The following is a 22,327-nucleotide window of genomic DNA, read 5'->3' as shown; positions in this document are numbered from 1 at the left end:
AAAAGCCCCCTGCCTTAATAAAATAACAATAAAAAAAAAAGGGACTAACAATGATCATAGCTATCACAATATGCCTAATGTATGGGAGAGGCAATTGTTTCGTCTGCAGACTGCGGAGCGGATAGATTCATATAGCCCGTCACAGCTATCCTCCACTACTGACAACTGAACTTCCAAGCAGTTGTACCGCAGGGCACAGAAAACCCCATTACTGGCATTGCAAAGCCAGGCTTTCCAGTAGGTACTAAGTCAACTTAAGACTGAAAGTTGTCCCCAAAAACTTAATTTGATCCCCTTGAGCATTCCCATACTACCTATTACGTAATCATTAACTGCTTTCCCCCTTTGTTCTGTATTCACAGAAGTCGGATGTTTGCGTCCATTTACGTGCCCTTAAGTAGTTCAGTTTTCCATTTATGTGCTGCTAAAGTAATTCAACATGTACAGGAGAGATAGCGCCTGCTTTTTGGTCTGGGCAACAGCCCAAACAGCAAAAAGCAGCTGGGAGCAACCAGTATGCAAGTCCTCCTTCTGACTTGCGGCCTTCATCAGAGGCATTCACCTAAAACAGTAATACCTCTGGCCCCACACCGGACCTGCAAGAGGCTTAATCCCCCTCAATGAGAGCAGGCTTAAGATAAGTTAGCTTTTAAGGTCTAGCAGTGACCACAAGCAAACATATTTTCAAAGATAAACAGCTGAGCCAATTTGGACAGATTTTCAAGGGACTACAAATGCATCTTTGTATTTTAAGCAAATTCCTAGTGCTTGTTTGAAAGCAGGAAACGCCAGGGTAGTTTGAAGAAAGGCCCACAAGAATTTACTGTAAGCAAGTAGCTTTTGCAAATTTGTTTCCGAAAACACTAAAATTAAGGTGTTTTTTTTTCTTTTTCTTTTTTTTTCTTTTTTCTTCTTCTTCTTCTAGAAAGAGTCAGAGAGCTAGCATGGAAGTTGGAGCCAAATTGCTAGGGCATGGTGATAAGTAAAAGATAACACCACCTTACCCTAGGAAGCATCAGGTAAGCTTTAAAGTAGGACTGTCAATTGAAAACATAGAACAAGCATCTCTCTAAATAACCTCTCAGTAAATATAGCAGAAAAGTGACTTTTCCAAGAATAGATACGAATACAGAGGATAAGCAGAGAGCAAGAATGCTGGCAAATCAAATACCAATTGAATCAGGGTGCAATCTATCTGCAAATCTACAAGTATAACCTCAGTGTCATTTCCAGACAACAGTGCACCTAGTTTTCAACAGCACGGAAATATCTAAATATCTTACTAACCTGGCAATTATAACAATGGGTGGAGAGGCTAGCACTTCTTAAGTAATCTCCTTACATTCAATTACAGGAAAAATACTTACTCAATGCTCCTTGGTTATTGAGAGCAAGCCAAATGTTATGTGAGAATTGGCAGTATGCCTACAGCCAATGTGCAAGTTCGGGACTCAGTGTTTGTTGTTTTCTAGTGTCTGTCCTGCAGTTGTGTGTAGGATGTTCAGAAACAACCCAGAGCACTTATCTGTATCTAGATCCATCTGATCGCTTACACTGACTCACATGGTTACTGCAAAATAAACTATAGCTTACAAGGTATGGGTGTTTGGGGAGGTAGTTAAGCAACAACGGAAACCTGAGTGAAAAATAAATAAGTAAATAAATTTGTAGACAGACAATGGGCCCCTGGATTTCTTCTTTATTGAAGGTGGTGTCAGAGAGAAGGTACTTAACAACCCTCTACAAGAGATTTTTCCAGACTTCTGAGGCTTCAACGCCTTGACAAACCCAGTCTCTGCAGCCCTGAGAGGAATCTCACCCAGAGACTAGGAGAAAGCTGAGTGCTGTTACCCGTAAGCCTGAAGGTAGTCATCACACAAGTGAGGACAGTACACTGGATATTTATGATCACTTTGGTTACCTGAGAACACTTTTGTAAAAAGAGCTTACTCAAGAAGAAGGATATTATTTGCTCGTCTACAATTTCACAGTAGAATCCCTCCTTATGCAGTTATGAGGATTTGTGGTATTTTTGCTACAATACCTTTTGTACAACAACATGAAGTCGGTCTTACAAAGCTCACCTTTGCTACACCATGCCCACATCCCCTTGGTTCTGCAGCTGAGACATTGGCACCTGTTACTGGCACCTCAAATACCCACAGCTGCAACTTAGCCTTCATAATACCGTATCTGTCAGAAGACAACATACGAAGCTAACGGTTAGCTTGCAGAATGTCAAACTAAAACTTCAGCATTTGTTAATGTATGTTCAGGTGTGGAGAACTGGACTAACTTTGTGACCTAGCAAAGTAAATGTCATGCATGATGAAATTTACCTAGCTAACACAAAATGAGGAAAAGAAAAAGTTCAAATCAGGTTGCCCTGAATTCAGTGGAACTCAGAATAGCCCTTAATGATTTCAATAGTAAGAGATTCTTTTCTGAAATTGCTTTCAGGGGACAAAACAATGCTGCAGAGACATCCTACACGTACACATTTGATTGCTCGTAGGAGCATATCACCTTGTGTCTTGGCTCACTAAAAGGATGAGTTTGTTGAAGTCAAATACAATACTCACAGATTCATTAACAAGCTAACCAGGCAGGCTAGAAAAAAAATAGTATCACATATCAAGAAAAAAAATCACTGTTTCAACATACTGTTTTTAATTGCTTTATCTGGGAAATAGTTTTCAAATCTCATCCATTTGCCTCATGTTATGGTTAGAAGCGTATCTACTGTACATAGACACTTTTTTACTAAAAACAAAAAACATTTTCACATACCCACAAGACTAACAGTAGGTGGTAACATTATTAACTGCAGGACATAAAAGTTAAGGCTCTTTTTGACCCGAGAATACCCGTTCATTCAATTTGACCTATGTGATCTGTTACTTACATGTTCTCAGTACTCTTACTGCTCAGTCACTGTAAGACTTCACAAATTTAGCCTAATTTCTCCAAAGTATGAAAAAAAAAACACACCAAACAAACAAAAAAACACAAAACCTTGAAGATTTATGAGTATTGTACACAGGCAAATCACAGAATGTTAGGGATTGGAAGGGACCTTGAAAGATCATCTAGTCCAATCCCCTTGCCAGAGCAGGAAGAAATGTTGCTTTGCTCAGGAAAATGATGTTAAAGCAGGCTGCTCTGAGTAAATAAACTGTTTCTGATCTGCTGCACCTGTTGGTTACTGTGTAAGTAACTGATTAGTGGGGAAAAAAAGGCAAAACTGATTGTGGTAGCACAAAGTAGGAGCTTTGGAAATATTTTCAGCATATGACTCAAATGTCTGTAAAACTTTTTCCACTTCCTAAGTTTCCATTTGTGATCACACCATGCCCCACCATTTTTCAAGTCACTCTTTACCACCTGTACAAACACAGTTTAAACATTATCCAAAAATATATATTGATTGCAGTGTATTATCTTCTTTGGCAGAAATTCAGTTGTTTGTTCTTTTATTTCTTCTTTATTTCATCTCTGCTATAGCATTCTACCCTTCATGTTCCTCTGTTACAGGCCACAATTGGCATACCCTCTTCTTGACAAATTCTACCACTATATATATATATATATATATATTTCCCCCTGTTGTTTTTATACTTTTCCCTCTGAAATTTACAGATTCTTCTCTCACATTGTTTCTTCTTTATACCTTTTCCTGATTGTGTTCAGCCATTTGGCATTTCATTTAATTTCATGGCCAATATTTCAATCTCATGGATATCCAGGGATCTCAATTTGATTTTCTATTTCTTTGGCTCATAATAGAAAGGAATTTATTTCTTCTCTTAAATATCTGAGTAAACTTTTATATTAGGACTGCAATATTGTGAGTAAATTCTTATATTAAGTCTGCAATATTGTCAGAGTGGCTTTCTTACAACTACCTGCTACTTCCACTTGATTTTTTCAATAAAAAAGATATTTTGTTCTAACTCTTACCTCCTTCTCCAGCTGCAGTTAAAGACTACTTGTTTAGTTCTAATAGCATGCTGCTTTCAGGTTGAACTGAAACAGGGTAGAGTCATACGTGTTATTCTCTTGCATCATTTTTATGCCAATACTGGCATTTTCCTCGCTTAAGAATTGTGTAACTGCGCGGGGGAATCAGGCCGTATACGTCTAGAGTAAACAAGCTGCTGTCCCAACAGAAAAAAGCGTGTAGTGCTCCTGAAACGAGGGACCATGACCAAACACACACGATCAAAGTTTCTGACAGTTAAATAACAGGACCACAGCTTGTGAACTGGGAACTGCTTATCATACCAGCGGTGGAACAGAGGTAAAAATAAATAAATAAATAAATAAATAAATAAAGCTCTTTGACATAATTCTTGAGTTTTGACATTGACGTTAAAGCTGCTCCCCTGGCTGCAACGTGCAAAATTCAGCAAAGAAGTCAAAAGTGCCACCTAGCGCCCTCCTCAGCAAACGCCAGCTGCCTTCCAGGGCTGGAAGCGGGGACTGCAAAAAAGAACTCGAGCAAATTCCGAGGCAGGCGTAGATTTAAAGCCAACAACAAGAGGGAAGAGGAAGAAAAGGCGATTAGTTGGTAAATCGTCTAGCTCACGGACCTTACCTTCAAGGTGCTGAGCAGTCAGTGCGGATAACAAGGGTGTTCTGGAAATGAGCTTCTGCACCTGAGCCAGCGTGCACAGCCCCGTGTTGGGGCTGGGGCCTTGTGTACGTGAGGTCTGTGAGCAATGCTGCGGCTTTCCATGGAGCCGTGATTTCGCCTGCTTGCTTGGATAGGGCTTGGCAGACTGGGCCTCTTGGACCCCTGGTTATCTCTCGCTTTGGAAACTAGAGACTCTCATAAAATAAATAGTTTTCTGTACGTAAGACAGAGGGAAAATAAAATCTCATTAAAAGAATATAAACCACAAAAGCTCTAGAAATAAACATTTAGAATAATATTCCCTGGTGATGATAGGAGGGCATATCCTTGCTATTAATCTACTGTACAGAATGCTTTTCCGTAACTTATGGAGCCTGTGGTCGCTTAGGGTGCGGTGCTGAGCAAGGTGCCAGGGTGCAGCACTGCTCCTGCACCTGAGGCAGAGGATTCTCAGCACAGGGACACAGGTCGAGACACATCAGACCTTTTCCCACCTGCTTAGCTAAAACCAAACACAAACATACAGGATTTCACACTTTATTGCATGTTTGTACTTGGATTTATATTAAAAAAGTTTGCTGATTGAGATAAACGTTTGTGGTTTTCACCTCTGCTACACAAGGGCCTAGCAAGTGTACAAGGAGGAGGAACGAAGGTCCTGGCAAAGAGGTTGTGTGGGGATTCTCTTAAGGCACACAGCTTGATCTTTATTTTTAAAATCAACAACAGTCTGGAATAAACACGACAAAACCACCTTTGATGGGTATGTGGATGATGGCTCAGCAGCAGCCCTGCAGGCCCAGCTGAGGAGAATAAGCTATATATTCAGAGGACACCAGCAGGATCTCTGTGTGTTTTCAAAGGTTCCCAGTTTTCAGAAAGAACCCCAACTACTTGCAAAATAGGAGAAATGAAAGCTGCTATTTTAAATAGGGAGAAAGAAAGAAAGTCAACACAAGGGTTTCAGCAATCAGCAGCTAGGGAGGGCTATTAGGCAGCACAGAAAACACGGGGCTCTGCTGCCTCTGACAAAATGTGGCTTAACAAAGGACAGGTGGGCCAGTACCCACATACCCACCTCAGCTGCGGTGGGTTAAGCCCAGACGCTCCCCTGAGCCTTCTCCTTGCTCTCTCTGCAGGCTCTGTGGCAGCGTGTGCACAGCCTGTTGGTGGTGTCTCCACTTTTATTAAAAGCTTCCTGCTGGAATGAGGAGCAGTCCATTTTCACAGGCCTGTATAGATGGGTGCTTATTTTGAGTGGGGCAGGGTGCGAGATAAACAATTGCTTAAACATCTATCCATGTGAACACAGGACACTGCCACATGGACAATGTTCTTGCAAACAGCACTCTTACACGCAAGTAAATGCTAAACATAGCTAAAGCAGTCCCCTTTGCAAAGGGATGGTTTTGAACATGGAGCTCTTCAGTGATAAAGCACTGCCCCGACTGCAGGGAGGCATCTGCAGTTCCTGTTTTGGCGAGACGAAGATGAATAGGAACAGACACCCCTTCTTCCTCAGCCCTGTGTCGGCCCTTATCTTTGAGGTTTGTAGGCAGAGATTTCTTTCCTAATCTGTTGTATTCTTTTTTAAAAAAAAAAAAAAAAAGAAGAAGAAGAAAAAGACAAATCAGTTCCATTTTCCAAATGAGAAAGGGATTTAGGTAGGTTAAAACCCAGCAAGCTGGAAAAAAACCTTTTTTTTTTATTTGAGGAAGGAAAAAAAGAATGGTAAATCAGAGAGGAAAACATACAAAAATTAAAGTGATGTAGTGTAATGGAGTAGAAGGCTTGACTATTGCACATCATTTATGGTAGATTTATTTTACATTTTTAATGTAGCTTCTGCAGAAGCTGTATCTTAAGCCATATGTATGTTTTAAGATTGAAGTAGCAATTATCTACTATGTTCTGTGAAGTACTATTATCTATCTGCATTGACATTTTGGTGATACTGAACACAGACAACATTGGCAGCAGCCACACAATATATTCTCCATGTTTTAATCAAGGTATTTTTATGACAGTCATCCTTTCCTCAAGACTACTTCTGTACCTGGGTTTACTGTTGAAATTTTTAGATATGTTAACAGCCTGACTGGGAATGCAGGAAAAAAAAAAAAAAGGACAGTATCGTAACTGTTTCAAATAATTGTGCTCTAATGCTAGTGACATCAATAGCCTTAGACATTAAAAAAAAAAAAAAACCTTAAATACCTTTTTCCATCACCTATGAAATAACAGAATGAACTTCTAGTTGTTTTTGTTGTTGTTGTTTTTTAATTTGAAAAATTCAGATGGATTATCCATTACAGAAGGAATCCATTACACGTTCTTACCCAGAGAGTTTTGGTCATCAAAAGTGAAGGATAACCGCAACTGAGATATTTTGTTTTCCATTAAGCTGCCACCTTGCAGCCTTTGGGGGGCTGTAATACAGACAACAAGCTGCTTTGGCTCATTTGGGGGTGTTATAAAAGGGCTGCCTAGCATGGATCTGACACAGAGGAAGAGTGCACTTACATTGCTGGGATGTAAATGACTGGGCTAATGAAAGCTGTGTTAGAAGATTTCCTGGGCACTGGACAGGCAATGGGAGGGAGACATCGAATAAGCATCTCTTCTGAGACTTATGGCAGCATTAGCGAACTCTTAAGAGGATACTTTCAGGGGTTACAGAAAAGCCAAGTTACAAGCGATGAAGTTAAGTACCAACAAACTGCTCCATCCTCCTACCGTGTGAAACAGTCATTCTGCTCCAAGGTGCCTTTAAGACCTGTAGGTTAGTAAGTGCAGGCAATCTCTGTGCTCACAGGCTTTTACTAGCCCACATTAGTGACAGAAACTATTTGAATTGCTTTTTACTCCCAGCACTGCTGCAAAATCCACAGTCTGGAGACAAAGTGCCATTCTGTTTACTTTTATGCTTCACCAAAGTTTATGATTAGCAGTCTGTATTTGTAGAAACACACAGAACAGGCAGCACAGATACCACAGAGGCGTAATGAGCAACAAGTCACAGAAAACGTTACCGAGGCCCAAATTTGCTTTGTATTTTTTTTCTTGTGACATCTTCAAAAGGGGGAGTGAAGCACAGGCACAGCTTTGTTTGTAGATAGCATTTAATGCCTATGGGGAGAAACATTTTTGTTTATAAAAGAACTTATTTGCTTTTACAGTTGGCAAGGCTGTGTATGCACCAGCCCCTCAGAGCTTGGAAGAGTAAGTAGAAACTTTGCAGGAGGATTACAGAGAGTCCCCTTTGGCAAGTTAAAAGGATAAGCTCTTTTAAAAGTGTAAAACAGTTTCATTACATATAAAATAACATTTACAGGAGCTCTAAGAGTGCGACTGAAAATGAAACTTCTTGGAATTGATCTCACATCATGTTGCATGTTTCGTTACTTTTCTAAGTAATACATTAATTGTTGTACAGGCATATATGGACCAATATTTAGCCCCTAAATCGATAATTGGCCAGGACCAGTTGACTATTTTCAATGCAAAATGGAGTCAGACTAGGTAAGAGAGCAGAAGGGAGCAGCCTGTGCACACACGGCAGGAAGGTCACTGGAAACTGTTGAACCATGATCAAAGGAGTTTGATATTTCTGCGTGTGCTGCTTGCAATGCGTGACCCTTCCTGCAACTCCAGAGAGCAGTTCCAAGTTTTACGGTGTTCTTTCTTTCTTTCTCTCATTCTCTTTCTTTCTTTCTCTCATTCTCTCTCTCTCTCTTTCTTTCTGCAATGGTATGCATTTTGAGTTAAATGGAGGAAAGAATATGTTGTGGTTATGGCTAGGTCACAATATGCTCAGTTCAGTTCCTTCCTCCCGAAGTCAAGCAAATCATTTACCTGCTTCAAAAACCAGGAAGAAGCATGTTTCCTTTGATTAAGCCTAAAAGAGGTATTTCTATTATCTGATCATTAGACTCATAGCTCTGAATTCAAGGCTACTCTGAGTTCAAGGCTACTGCCACTAAGATCTGCAGCAAAGGTCTCTGAGCCTGCTGAGCCAGCTCCCCTGCAGCTCACATGCTCTGACTCCACCCTTCGTGCTTCTTCTACTCACTCACATAGCCCAGGCATCAGGACCAGGTGCCAATCACCACATTACATGTGAGCTAGGGGTTTCTGTGGCCTTTCGGGAAAGTCTCTGTCCCAGGCAGTCTGTAAAATGCAAGTGTCAAGAAGCAGTCCCCATGGTCCTCAAAGGATCCTCTATTTCTGTAAGAATAAACCTGCTGCTGAAGTTTTTGCAAGGTAGGTGAGTTACCATGTAGAGCTTTTTAGATCAGGGTTTTAAATGACCTTCCTAGTTTTGGAGGAGACACTGGAAGCACAACCTGAACTTGAGCCTTCTTTGGACTTTGATAAAAGGGTCTTCCCCTGTGTTGAACCCGGTCCAAATCACCTGAAAAGTTTTAACATCCACAATCAAGAACAGGGCTCTAAAATCAAAAGAAAGGTTTCAACGATTTGAAAATACGTATTTTCTGTAACCCTCTTACCTAGAGAAAGGAGATAAGAGGAACAAAACTCTGTGGTTAACTGAGTGCTGCATTTTCCATGCCACCTCCCCACAGCAAGTGCCTGCCTCGCCTTGCCCAGACCCAGGCCTATGGATTCCACTCACCAGACGACGACAGAAGCAACAGCTTCCTACAAGCACAGGGTCACCAACCACATTTTTTTCTAATATTCTTTACACCAAACTACACTCGTGACTTATCTGCAGGTGTCTAATCTTCACCGTATGGTAGCCCAAAGTTCTCCGAGGGCTTCTGCTGTGGGGCTAAGCACTGGTGGGCAGGCAGCGAGGCGAACCCGGCCCCAGCTCCTCCAGGCTTGCTGTCGCACTCCTGCTGGAGGTGTGTTTCTGTCAAGGAAGCAGCTGTGGTTGTTCTCAATGTAACAGTCTGCACCAGCAATTAAATAAAAGTAAAATTTATTTGGCATAGGACAGAAAAATAAGGAGAAAAAAAAATCACATACAAAATAAATGTTAAGCAGAAAAATATTCACAGAATTTGATTAATATTTTATAAAAAGCTCAAACTTTAAGCATCTGATAAAAAACAGTACTTTCTGCTCAGCCTGTGCTTGAAGTTATGTTTCTCTTTCATAGTCTTGTGTGGCTTTGGAGGTCCAAATTTAGAGTGCCTTCCTTTTCATGTATGGCTTGATGCTAAAGAGCATTTATCACAGACTGTACTTCAAAACGGCAACATGCTGACGCGTTATTCCCTCGTTCAAGACATGCAGTTTCCTTTTAGCCTACCTACCTGCTGCACACTCACTAAGAACATATATGTGTGTCCTGCTTCTGCTGGGTACCTTGAACACTCCCCGGGCTGCCAGTGCCTCGGGTTTACATCTTAACTAAACAGCCCAGGCCGTTTCACCTCACAGGCTAAACAATCCCCACTTTCTCTAGTGGACACAAAGAAACTTTCCATGAATTAGCTTCGCTTAATGTGTTACTGAGTATCTTAGGCAAGAGATTCTCCTTATTTTCTGGTGAATACAACTTGAGAGATTAAAGTTGATATAATATATACTATACACAGTCAATGTACCGCCACAACAGGGTGTTTGCACCTGACTGCGAGACAGCAGCATTCGCAATACTGCCACGTGCTATTACATACACGGTTTGTATCCTGATTTGTGCTCCTGTACCTTCAGCCAATTGGTTTTATTCTCTGAACACTCTTCTCCTTCCCAGAGTCCTGCAGGTGCGGGGCCCTCTCCCCTCTCTAGGTCTCTCGACATTTGACATTGAAACAATCCCGGTTTGATCATAAAACTCCATCCACTCTTTGCTTCCAAGGGAAGAAGTAACCTTCCTATTTGCAAACTTCTGCACAGAAATATGTTGTCTTGCAACGTATGTGAAACGCGATAGCAATTTAGTTCCCTCCCCCTCTGCTCCAACAGGGACCTGCTTCTACAAGTGCCACGTAAACAGTCGCTGCTGCAAGGACACGCTGCTGTCCAGCTCCTTCAGTGACAATTTAAGGAACTTCTCTAGTGGTTCAGTCTTGCAGAAAAAAATAATTATTACAATCCTTTTAGTGTTGGGAAATGCTAACTTCTAAACAAGAACCTTGTAACCTTATTTAAGAAGTAGTTCATTTACAGAAATACATGCTTCCTGAATCACAAGCTGAGTTTCCTTTAACAAACTCTGAATATGAATCACTGTGACCTCTTCTCGCAGCGGCTGGTGCAGAAAGTCGTAACAGACATAACATGTGCTTTTCTTACAAAAATATTGAGCAGAAAATACTGTCACGTGGTACAAAAGTTATTCCCTTTTTATTTACTTCGTTGAATCAAACAAAAAAGAACATCTGTGGCCGTTCTCATGCAATGCAGGTCTTACTGATGAAACAAAAAGATAGTTTTCAGGTGTGAGTGTTTATAAGACAATGACATTAAAACAAAACCAGTAAATCTCATATGCAAGCAGTGAATCAAATTCGGTCTTCAAATAACCTCTGCAACCACGCTGAAGGCAGCTGGGCTGTACAGACAGCGGTGTGAGACACTGGTTTTGGGAGAGGGGTAGGTTTCCAGATCAATACCAACAACGGATTGTGTATTGTGTAACCGGTACCCACTTACATCTCACCTAAGGACTGATCTAATAGTCTCTCCCCACATTCAGCTCAATCAGGAGTTAGCAGACTGAGCACATTACAACAGCAGGACTTGGCTCAAACTCTGTGTAATGCTACTATCAGCACTATTTACATCAGGACGTGGAAGAACAACGCCTATTAATTTTTCTAGTGAGACAGAAAAGTTGACTAAAAGTCATAAGGCACCACTGGATCAACCTGTTTTGTATTCTTCTCTTTTTAAGACTTCATAGTGAAATAAATACTTTAATACTGATCATATTGTAAGAAGCTACTGATACATGAAGCAATACATTGCAGGTAAAATGCTGCATTGTTCTGGAATATATCTAGGGAATTTTATAGCAAAAGATATAAATAGTCATGTTGTTGTTTGGTGAAAAAATACCTCTTTCTGCATTTTTAAGGCATTTTACCTACATGACAAACAGCCATTCTGAAGAGGTTTCTATAGAACAACAAAGTGCTAAAAAAAAAACCAGCTCTGGTTTCTTGGCTCGTTGACTGAGGGCTTTTACACAACATATTTTAAAGTGAGATTGAAGCTGATTTGCCAGGTCTTTGGTAATGGTCCAGAACTTCTGGTCAGCAAATCTTGCCAAAAAGATAAATACAGGATATTCTGAATGATGCAGAAGGCTGGCAGAACAATTGCAGCTTTTCTTTGACTTGAAGTAAAACAGTCATGCTGGAAGCAGGTAAGTTACAAAAAATGGTAGAGCTTTTGGATTTTTTTTTCTTTTTTTTTTTTTTTTTGGCTGCATAGCTGTTTGGATATTAATAAGGATTTGGCAGGTCAATGTATTGAAAATATTGGATTCTTAAATTCAAAATGTTGCTCCTCATAGTTGTAAGTGCTTCAGTTTAATAACATGAATACAATAATTTATCCTTTAAGTTATTATTCTAAAAATCTTACTTGGACTTCTATTCACATAATAATATGCCAAAGAGACAGGCACTTTGCATAGTGCATATGTTTAAGTGACACCCATAAAATACATACAAATTCAGTACTGAGCTAGCCTTGATCCCAAGGTGCACCTGTCACATGGAGGTCCCACTAAGATCTGTTTAAGAAACTCTTACAGCCACGATCCTGCAATTAGATGTAGATACATCCCTGCGCCTGCGCATTGAATTGCAGGTTCAAGACCATAAATAGTAACTTAAAATATGTCATTAGATACAAAAATGTAAAAACTGGTACGTAATCAAATGCTATCACAGCTAACAAGATTTTGTAAACAAATACCGAAAAGGCCAAATTAACGTTGATCTGGCCAAATCCAGCTCTGCCTCATGCTCTTCATGGTGACTGTCCAGGTGGTGTGGCAGGGATGGTCTCCTCCCTCCATGCCCACTAAAAGGGCAAAAAGCCCCACGCGCAAACACTTCAGTGGGGTTCAAACTCTCTTCAGCTACATTCCCTGGATTTTCTAGGACTGACCTCATTCTAGCATCAGTGTATACTTCAGATCGTATCTCCCACACTAGAGAAACACTTTCTTAACTCACATGGCTTGTTTTTCCTTTTTTTTTCTTTTTTTTTTAGCAATACCCTGTGAAACATGGCTGCTGATCCAGGCTTGGTAGGGGTCCCAAGGAGTATGCTGGAAAAAAACTGTTGAGGAGACAGAGGAGAAGTTTTTCAGGGCTAACCTTCAGAAATCCAATTAAAAAAGAGCTATTATTTGGCAATAGTTCAAATTCAGAATGATAATCTTCCTCTAATTTCCAAAGGCATTTTACATGCATTTAGATCCACTTACAAAATGCACTCACTCAATGAACTCTTTTCTCAAACACAGAATTCAAAAGCCATTAAACATCTTAACCAATTGTCACAACGTTAGAATACTTTACACTTTCTTCTATTAATGTAAGCCTTGCAGCTCTCTGCTGAGACTTGTTTCAGCAAAGGTTGAAAGGACAGGCTTCATGGTAAACTCAGAAGGCCAAATCTTCCCATTCCTCTTGAACCAGTGCAGACAGCAAATTTTGGAGCTCACGCTCCGACTTGCGTGCACAAACCCCAGACCTCCTTCACTACATCAAAGGGCTTTCACTTACACACATTTTTGACCTCAGCTGCTCTGCTGTAATGCAAGTCAAATACAATCTCTCTGAGACTTGTGACCTAAGCCCCAGGAAGCTTTTAAAGTCAAAAACCCATCATGTAATTGTACCAAAGAAACAACTGGAAAGCAGTCTGTGGAGCGCTGGTGTTAGCGATGCTTTACAGAAAGAAGAAACAACTACAATAATTGTTGCATTTGCACTAAGGCTACTTCCTGAGGACTCTTTGCGGGTAGTCTCAGGCAGAGGGTATTACAATAATCCAGGACACGGATGACTGTGGGTTGGTCCACATCAAAGCAGGAAAGAATTAAGTGACTAAAAACGTAACACTATTACAAAAGGAGGAAAAAGTTGTAAAGAAGACATTTTCATGCTGATGAATTCTTCATTTGTGCTTTTCTTTGGAAGATTCTCTGCAGATAAAAAACACAGCCAAACACAGTCCATCCCTGGGGCAGGATGTGCCATCTATTGTATAAAATATGATTTGCTTGGCTAAGCTGAGGTTAAAAAGACTTAGGATGAGCTCTCGGTCCCCACGTAGTAGGAATATGGCTTGCAGAAGCAGTTGGGCCAGGTCAGGCACACAAAGCAGGATCCAGGGGACTCTCAGCTACATGGTATTCCCTGGCAATTGGTTTTTAAACAGCAAACAGATTGTACTTGATGATTCAAATAATACAGCCACTGTACCCCAAATGAATGAAACAGCTTTGTTCCAGCTCTTGTTAAATTCAAAGCCAGACCTCCTGTGGAACTCTCAAGGGGACAGGGCTGGACCCGGTAAGCACGATGCACGAATGTTGCGCGTGGTCCACAAAATGCCTTTCCTGACAGCCTGCAGCATAAGCAAACAAAATTCATAGCTTTGAGCAACTATAGTTCATAAGCTGTGTCTACTACAACTGTAATAGACACTGAAGTTTATTCCAGCTGACAAGCCAAAAGTGGAAATAAAGCAAAACAGACAACTTTCCAATGATGTGGACAGGAGAGCTGACTCGAAGGAAACCTTGTGAAACAGATGTTGCCCAAAGATGAGCCAGAACCCACTTCACCTTGGTATAGGCGGAAGCGGGGGAGCACCTCTTTCTTTTCGTCCAGAGCCACCTAAAAGAGAAAGAAAGATTTTTGTGTTACTCCTGGCTTCCTTTAATATTGGGAGTTCACATCCAAGCCATGAATTGAGGTGAAGATCTACTCATTTCCTTGTCTAACCATTTTAGAAAATACCTTTGTAGAGTTTCTGGTTAGTTTACTAAACAACATAAGAACCTTGAACAGTGTAAAATAAAGTTTTTAACTAACATTATCTCCTTAAAAGCCTGAAAAGGATACATACTTCAGTTCTTAGGCCCCTTCTCAAAACAGACTGATCACTCTTATTAGCCTTATTGTTTTATGTGAACACACACAGTATCAGTGCTACTTGCAACACATGCAAATTTCAATGAAAGTGGCAAGCGCTAAACTCAGTAGCATTTCAAAGCTCTTCATGTATTTCCCAATATGAAGATTTTCATTCCAAACTCCTGCAAGTAAATATAAAAAAGTGCATACATTTCTTTGCCTCTCCTTGTGGAGAAATAGGAATGGGCAGAAAGCTAAGTGCACAAAGTGAAGGGTCAGAGACTAACAGGAATTTCTGCTCCAAACCAAAACCTCAACATTTGGAAACAGGAGAGACAGAGAAACATCTGAGTGTACAGATGATTACAGGATGACTATGAGCCACTGATGTGACCGGTTGTGAAAGAAGTAAATTGATCCTTGGGTGTACCTGGCGAAATACCACTAATGGTGATAACTAATGGAAACATTTATGCTGCTATAGAAGACATGGCCGAGACCTCAACTGGAACAGCACGTAACACTGATTGGAAAAGACAAAAGCAAACTGAAATGTATACAGAAGCAACACCAATGATCAGAGAAACGGAGAACTTAGCTTGGAAGAAGAGAGTAGTACATCCTGTTTTAATCAACTCGGCAAGCCAGAAGCTAAGAGGAGAGTAAGACTGTTGTCTTAAAAAATAGTAGGGGCTTAACACGTCAAGGAAGGAGGATAACTGAACTCAAGGATGATGTTGGCACACAAAAAAAACAAGTCATACATGGATTTGGATGGAGAATGAGAAAAGTCCTAGAACGGCATTCCAAGAGGAATAACAGGGACAAAAACAGTCAAACAAAAGTCACAGGTGAAGCTGGGATTTTGCAGTTCTGCCTGCCTGTAGCAGAAGGGAGCTGAATATAATATCAGAAATGGTCTCTTACAATACACATTACAACTTAGAAACCAAACAATCCCTCACCCAACCTATCCCAAAATACAAGCCTAAGAGAACTTACGCCTGTGAACCTCTATTTAAGCTTTTTCTGTGTGGTGGGGAAGGGTGAAAAGGCTGTTGGAGAAGTTTTCAAATCTTAGCATTGAATATCTTCCCCATCCACGTTGTTATTAGGAGGATACGCTGAAATTCTAATACCAGAAGTGGAACAAACTTACCTCTGCTTTCATTTCTTGCTAATTTACTGGGATAACTTCTGTTCACGGGTACATATGGCTCTGGAGGTGGTAAATCAGATATAGGATGAAAAGAAAATCTGCTTTCCCATTCATCTGAAAAACAAACAAACATGCATTTTACTGGTTACCTTTGTGATACAGCTTCAGAAAATTCAACTGATATTAATATCATGTTTAATACATGTTTTATATTGCAAAATGCTTAGATAACTGAATATTGAACCAGCATCCTACTGGGAAGTCAGGGAAGATGATGCTTTAGGTTAGTTTAAGAATGAAAATTCTTAATTAACTTTAACCGATCATTTAGCCAATGTAATGCAAAATCACAGATCAGGAAAATGGCCATCATTCTACTGGTTTTTGTTTTTAAAACACGTATATGTGTGTATATATATATGTGTGTGTGTGTCTTATAGGAAATGCACAACATCTACTACACCAGAACAGAATTTTGTTTCTGGGTGTAGAATTTTCTGATATTCACATTTTGTTGATAAACATAGCTCAAAAGCATAATTAAAAGCATTCTAACTTGCAAGGAGTGTTTTTTTTGTTTCTTAATTTTTGTACAGGAAAAATAAAATTTTAGGGCCACTAAAATAGAATGTATGATGACAGAAAAGCAGTGTCAAAAATGGCAAAATACATCAGTACCTCTTGAAACTACTGGGACGCTACTGACGTACTTATTGACTGTATAGGACTGTAAAGAATATATAAAGCTACTCAGTTTCTTCATTAAATTGTCAGGAAAAGTATTTTTATGTAGCTCTGTTCTGCACTTGAATTTGGATGCCCAAGTGTGGGCCATCTTAAACTTTGTCATTTCTTCAGTTGGCTGCTTCAGGACTTTGCAACTACAACTTTCTTGCGATATTGTTTAATTTTATTGCATAATGTACTGAACAGCTGAGTAACTTTTTTCCCAGCGGTTGAACATGTGGTTATTTGCTGGGATCCAGTTTTTCTTATGTTTACTCCCAATGGTTGCAATTACAAACCAGCGTGTAAAGGAGCTGCAGGTTCTGAACCCTGCAAATGACTTAGGCAGGAAAAAATGTGTGTGAGACCCACCTGCCTTATCTGATGTACAAAGATGGTTCAATAGTGTGGGTTACAGTTTTATTTTCTGCTTGCTTTTTCTAACTTTATAAATGTCAGAAATACAAATTTTGGCCTTCCATAATTAGCTGAAAGCTGTATCTGTCCTTTGCGAATAGAAAACAAAAAGAAAAACAGGATGAATCTTTAAAATCCATCTGTCTTGGACCTCACCTTTTCAATAAACACCAGCAAGAAGAGAGAAACTTGACATTTTCAGCACTGTTCTGACAATTTCTTCCATTCCCTGTTTTTCAGCTTTAGGTTTTTGAGTCATCATCTAACTTGTTCTGACTTACAAAGAGTCTTAGTGTAGCCATGGCGTGAATTCATGTTACAGTCAGAACAATCCCCTTTGGCCTTCTTTATGTATTGTAGGAAAGCCGAACATGGTGAATGCATTTCTTTTTCTTTTTTTTTTTTCAGGCTATTTTTCAAAGGGTTATTTTTGAGCTTATATACTGACAAGTTTGCAGTTCTGTCTTACGCATAACTTATTTACTCCATTCGTACCCAGCAGGATTAATCAAGACCCACACGATACCTCTGCGGACCAGAAATTCAAAGCTTGCTTTAGAAACAAGGCCTCTCCCCCAAACCTTTTTTGCTGTGTTAAGGCCAAAAGCCACCACACATTTTCTACCGAAGGCAAGTAACTGGGAGCACGGCTTACCATCGCCCGGATCCTGGAAGCCGTTTCGGAGTGCTGATGAAGGTGGCGGTGGTGGTGGCAGGGCTCCCGATCCCGGCCGGTCGGGGGGAAGCGGTGGTCGGGTTCCACCTCTCTGGTTCTCCAGCCCGGCCCGGGAAGGCAGCTGGGGAGCAGCGGGCAAAGCCCTTGAGGTGCTTCCATTCCTGCTGATGGGAGGAGGTGGTGGGAGGGGGCCTGGGGAGAGAAGAGAGGCAAGCACACAAATGCTGTTTACACCGAGAATTGTTCTGCCAGCAGTAAGCTGCTGCCTGCGACCCACGGCCTCCCGCTAACAGACAGGAGAGGGCAGGCTGGTTGGGCCCCCGGGGTGAGCGTCCCCCAGAGCCACCTCCCTGCTCTGCAGGGCTCCCTGGGGAGCTCACGCTGGCTTGCAGAGGAGCACAGTATATCTAACTTAAACACACCTCAGTGCCTATACTCCCCTTGCTCTCAGGTACGTTAACCTCCATAGAGGGGCTGCTCCTTGAAGCCACTTTTGAACCCCTCTGAATGACACTGGCCATGACGGCCAGCGGTTACAGCTGGAACCCAGGGTACCGCGGGAGCCCAGGCCATACTGCATCACGTCTCCACGTGCCCTCATGAGGCAAGGCAACACGGAGCAGAGGAGCTCTGCTGCCTGCACAGGCTCCTTCCCCACGGGGGTGGTCCCCTGGGGGCATCACAAGCAGCGCTGTCAGTGGCACACCGGGGATTCAGCCTGGGGGCGGCAGCGTTAAGCAGCGTGGTGGCATCAGCGCTCTCGTTTATAGATGCTTGTGCCGCATGCCAGTTTATTCCTGTAGCTGGAGCACATCCACCTCCCGCTAGGCTGGAAACAGACCTCACACGTAGACTTGCATTTCCAGCGTCTGTGCATCGGGGCGGCTGGCAAGGCGACATGAAGGCAGAGCCCACATAGGCAGGGGAAAGGTGCTTCTCCCAGAGGCGCCAGTAAAGGAGGGCAGGCGAGATGCTGCTGCCAGAGAGAGAGGAATCCCTGCCTAGGGCAGGAGGAGACTAAGCGGAGGGTGTGGAGGGCTGTGCACGTCCAAAGGTCTCGCTACCTCTCTGCTTGGTGCAGTTGGGCAATTGACCATTATGTTCATTTAATGAAATGCTTCCTTGTTCTGATGAAATCTAGTTACAGATGTGCGTTTTGAAAAACTTCCAAAACAGTTTTTCTTGCTCTCTTTCTAAACGTACCTAAACCCCGTGATATATCTCAAACCGCTGCAAAACAGTATTTACATTTAGAGTTACAGCTACAGCTTCCTTCTAATTATGAAATCAGCAGAAAAGTAGCGCAGATTTACCAAAATCTTCTGCATTAGGAAAGAGCCAAACAGGAACCTCCTGGGGAAGCAGAGGCCATCCCAAGAAAAGTTCCTGAAACATCTGAATAATCACAGCTGCCCCCTGCAGCTTTGATCCGCACTCCCCAGCCGAAGGTGACAAGGTTCCTCCTGTTTGTCTGGGGCCCGGCAGGCTGTGCTGGCACGGTGCCCCCCCTTTGGCTCAACGGGCTGACGTGCTGCTCCTCTTAATCCAGAGGATGGAAAGGCAACTCCATGGAGCTTCCCTGGGCTGCTTTCCATGCAAAGCTTCTCCCTTTCCGGTGCTACAGGGCCTGGCTCTTTGTGCCTCGATTCACTCATCTCCAAACAGAAAGCCATCGAGCATTAAGGGTCACGATGCACAGTTCTTGAAAGTTACGAATGATAATTATCAGATGACAAAATAAGTGATGAAATAACTCGATGGAGACAACTCTTATTTTCAGTCTCATTTGAAATCTGCACACAGCAAGTAATGACAATTAGTCATGCTGTAGCAACTCCCACTTAACACCTGTCAGATCGGTCTTTTAATAAAATAATTTGTATTTTCCTGTAAGCGTGCGTGTCTCCCAACACGTAGAAGGTCAGGCTCTGCAAACCTCCGCTCGTGACAGCACTACCATTACCTTACACCGGTTGACTCAGTAAGGTGAATGCTGTCACCGAACAGAGGCTGGGTTATACAGGTGCCCTGCGTTACAGCACGTAATGGGCAACCCTCTGCTTGCAACCCCTTCCTTATCGCAGAAATTGTAACAGAAACTGCCAAGATCTGCCCAAGAGCATGTGAGTTAGCAGGTGGGGCACAACGGCTTTCCTTGAGCCACCACGACGCCCACAAACCCTCATTTTCCATTACAGAGTCCCCCGTGCGCAACAGCATCGTTTCTGGCACCTGCGAATCAGAGCTGGCTGGGAAGGTGCTGCCTCACCTCGCACAGCCTAAAACCCCCGCCGGCTGGGGCCCTGGGCGCTGGCTCACGTCGCATTTGATGCGAGCGCTGACACCGCTGGCTGTGAGGCCAGGCCAAGCCACGACGGCCAAAGTCTGGGGTCACCTCCCGCTGCACAAGGCCAACAGCCGGTGCCACCGCTCGCACCCGCCGCTCGGCAGGGCGCTGCCACCCAAGGGTGCCACGCAGAGCACCCCCCGCACCTACCTGTCCGGCTCGGCGGGTCCCTGACGGGCGGCGGGGGCCTCTCGCTGGGCGGGGGCGGCAGGGGTCCGGAGCGGCCGCCCGCGGTGCCGGGGGCGGCGGGGGGCACCAGGGACAGGTTGCGCTGGGGCAGCCGGGGCATTTCGTCGCCGCCGGCGGGGCCGGGCGGCACGGGGGGCGGCCCCGGCCTGCTGGGGGGCGGCGGGGGCGTGGGGGCGCCGAGGGGCGGCCGCGGCGAGGCGGGCACGGGCGGCTTGCTGTTCTGCGGCGGCGGCGGCGGCAGGGCGGCCTCCCGGGCGGCGGGCGGCCGGTGGCCGGCGGGGGGCGGCGGGGGCGGCGGCGGCGGCTTGTCCTCCGCCGGCCGGCCGGGCGTGGGCGGCAGCGGCGGCCTGCCCGAGAAGGGGGGCGCCGGGCCGGGCTGCCGCAGGGAGCCGGCGGGCCCCGCGCCGCGGCTGCCCGGGAAGGGCGGCGGGCAGGGCCCGAGGCTGGGCTGGCGGCTGACGGCCGGCACCGGCGGCGAGCCGCGGCCGTGCGGGCTGGAGGCGACGGGCCGCGGCGTGCTGGGCACCGGCGGCGGCGCGGCCTCGGGCTTGGAGCCGGCGTCGGGCCGGGGCGGCGGCATGCGGCTCCTCGGCGGGTCGGCGGCCGGGCTCCGCTGCCCCGACGGCGGCCCCGGGAAGCGCGGCGGGCCGCCCGGCCCCGCGAAGGGCTTGGCGGCGGCAGAGCGGGCTCCGGGCGGCAGCGCGGGCGGGCGGGCGGCCCCGGGGTCTGCACGGGGAGACAGAGAGAGAGAGGGCATCAGGATCCGCGGGGCGGGAGTTTTAAAGGGTGTTTTACGAGTACCGTCCAGCCAAAGGCACCTCTCGGCCCTTCCCGGCAGGTGTTAGCTAAGGACACGGTCGTGTATGTCAGGGAGAAGGCAGCCGGTCTTGCACTTGAAGAAACGTTCTTCTGTTGTGCCAGGAACTTTTGCATTAGTACACGCTCCCAAAATAGACTGTGACACAATAGAAAATACCAGCTCCGAGAGCCTCTTTTGTACGAATGTGCTGAAAAATTACGTTGGTCTATAAAACATGCAAGACTCACAACGCTCTACGGCCCCTGTTGCCCTGTCCGCCTTCAACAACCGTGAAATGCTACGTCCTTAGCTCTAGGAAACTCACTGGTCCCAGGTCTCTGTTGTTTCAAAGGGCACGGGGCTTTGGGCAGCTGTTTTGCCAGCTCAAAGAATACAGCACATGTCCTAGCCAAGCCTCCAACTGCAGCGTGCGCACCAGCCAGCTGGGGTGCCTCCTGCACTCCCAACGTGGTAAATCATGCTGGTGCGGAGCTGGCACAGATGTACTTTCCAAATGGAAAGGAGACCCTTTTTCCTGGTGCACAAGGGAGAATTAATAGGAATCCTCTTGTGCTCCCCTCCGGTCCTGCACACCCCCAGCCAAGGCAGAACCTAGTCTGACTGACTGCTTTGCAGGCAGCCACTTGACATTGCCAAGACCTTTAGTTTTCATTAGGAGGAGGGGTGGAAGAGTCTTGCTTCTTCATAAAATCTAGTATTAAGAATAAAACAAGATTCAAGGTCAAAATTTCATTTCCTAAGAGCCTAACATATCTGAAGACATACTTAATCTCAGCAGGTAATTTACTGCTGTAGCATGAAGGTTTTAATAAGTAATCTGCCATTTACTTGTTTGTGCTGAAACCGCAAGGTCTTTCTTACCAGCATCTCGACTCGCAGCAGATCTGAGCTTTGGCATTCCCGCTTGGAAAAGGCCTCCAAGGCCAGGTGGTCCACCACCACCGAAGCTGCCACCACCGCCGCCACCACCAAAACCCCCGCCGCCGCCACCGCCACCTCCACCAAAGCCACCACCACCTCCACCAGGTCCTTTGGGTTCTGTTGGGAAAAAAAAAAGTCCCCCGTGTTATGCAGGGAAGCGAGGCTGATCCTGCAAAGTACTCTGAGTAGAGCAACACTTGTAACTGGGGAAAAAAGGACAAGCTTTCAAAATACACAAGCAAGCCTTTGTTCAGGTTGGATCATCACAACTACCACTACCACCACTATTGCACCATGGAAGAGGTGGCGCAATAAACATAGCTACTGAGTTTTATTAAGCCACCACTTTCCTTTAGT

At 44.1% G+C, this 22,327-nt stretch overlaps 2 protein-coding genes across 8 annotated transcripts in view; both read right to left on the bottom strand.

Annotated features, from left to right (window-relative positions):
• The window catches only part of GPR155 (G protein-coupled receptor 155), a 36,807-nt gene extending 33,671 nt beyond the window's left edge, over nt 1-3,136 (bottom strand). The window contains exons 1-2 of one of the 3 annotated variants that reach the window (XM_080600824.1): nt 2,906-3,136; nt 2,085-2,193 (exon numbers count right to left, since the gene is read on the bottom strand). In XM_080600824.1, coding sequence (XP_080456950.1) covers nt 2,085-2,106 — 22 coding nt within the window. In that variant the 5' untranslated portion in view covers nt 2,107-2,193; nt 2,906-3,136. The remainder of the gene's footprint in view (nt 1-2,084; nt 2,194-2,905) is intronic. The other 2 variants (XM_080600819.1, XM_080600823.1) reach the window with 2 other exon arrangements.
• Nucleotides 3,137-9,567: 6,431 nt separating this feature from the next.
• WIPF1 (WAS/WASL interacting protein family member 1) overlaps nt 9,568-22,327 on the bottom strand; it is a 55,087-nt gene continuing 42,327 nt past the window's right edge. For 3 of the 5 annotated variants that reach the window (XM_080600832.1, XM_080600833.1, XM_080600834.1), the window contains exons 5-9: nt 21,911-22,087; nt 20,191-20,955; nt 17,673-17,885; nt 15,875-15,988; nt 12,807-14,475 (exon numbers count right to left, since the gene is read on the bottom strand). In XM_080600832.1, the coding sequence (XP_080456958.1) occupies nt 14,420-14,475; nt 15,875-15,988; nt 17,673-17,885; nt 20,191-20,955; nt 21,911-22,087 (1,325 nt within the window). In that variant the 3' untranslated portion in view covers nt 12,807-14,419. Of the gene's footprint in view, nt 14,476-15,874; nt 15,989-17,672; nt 17,886-20,190; nt 20,956-21,910; nt 22,088-22,327 lie in introns of all 5 variants that reach the window. The other 2 variants (XM_080600836.1, XM_080600835.1) reach the window with 1 other exon arrangement.

This window comes from Anser brachyrhynchus (assembly GCF_964034855.1).
Source record: "Anser brachyrhynchus genome assembly, chromosome: 7".
NCBI lineage: Eukaryota > Metazoa > Chordata > Aves > Anseriformes > Anatidae > Anser > Anser brachyrhynchus.
Note: the sequence above shows the minus strand (reverse complement) of the source record. Positions and strands in the feature narration are given on the sequence as shown.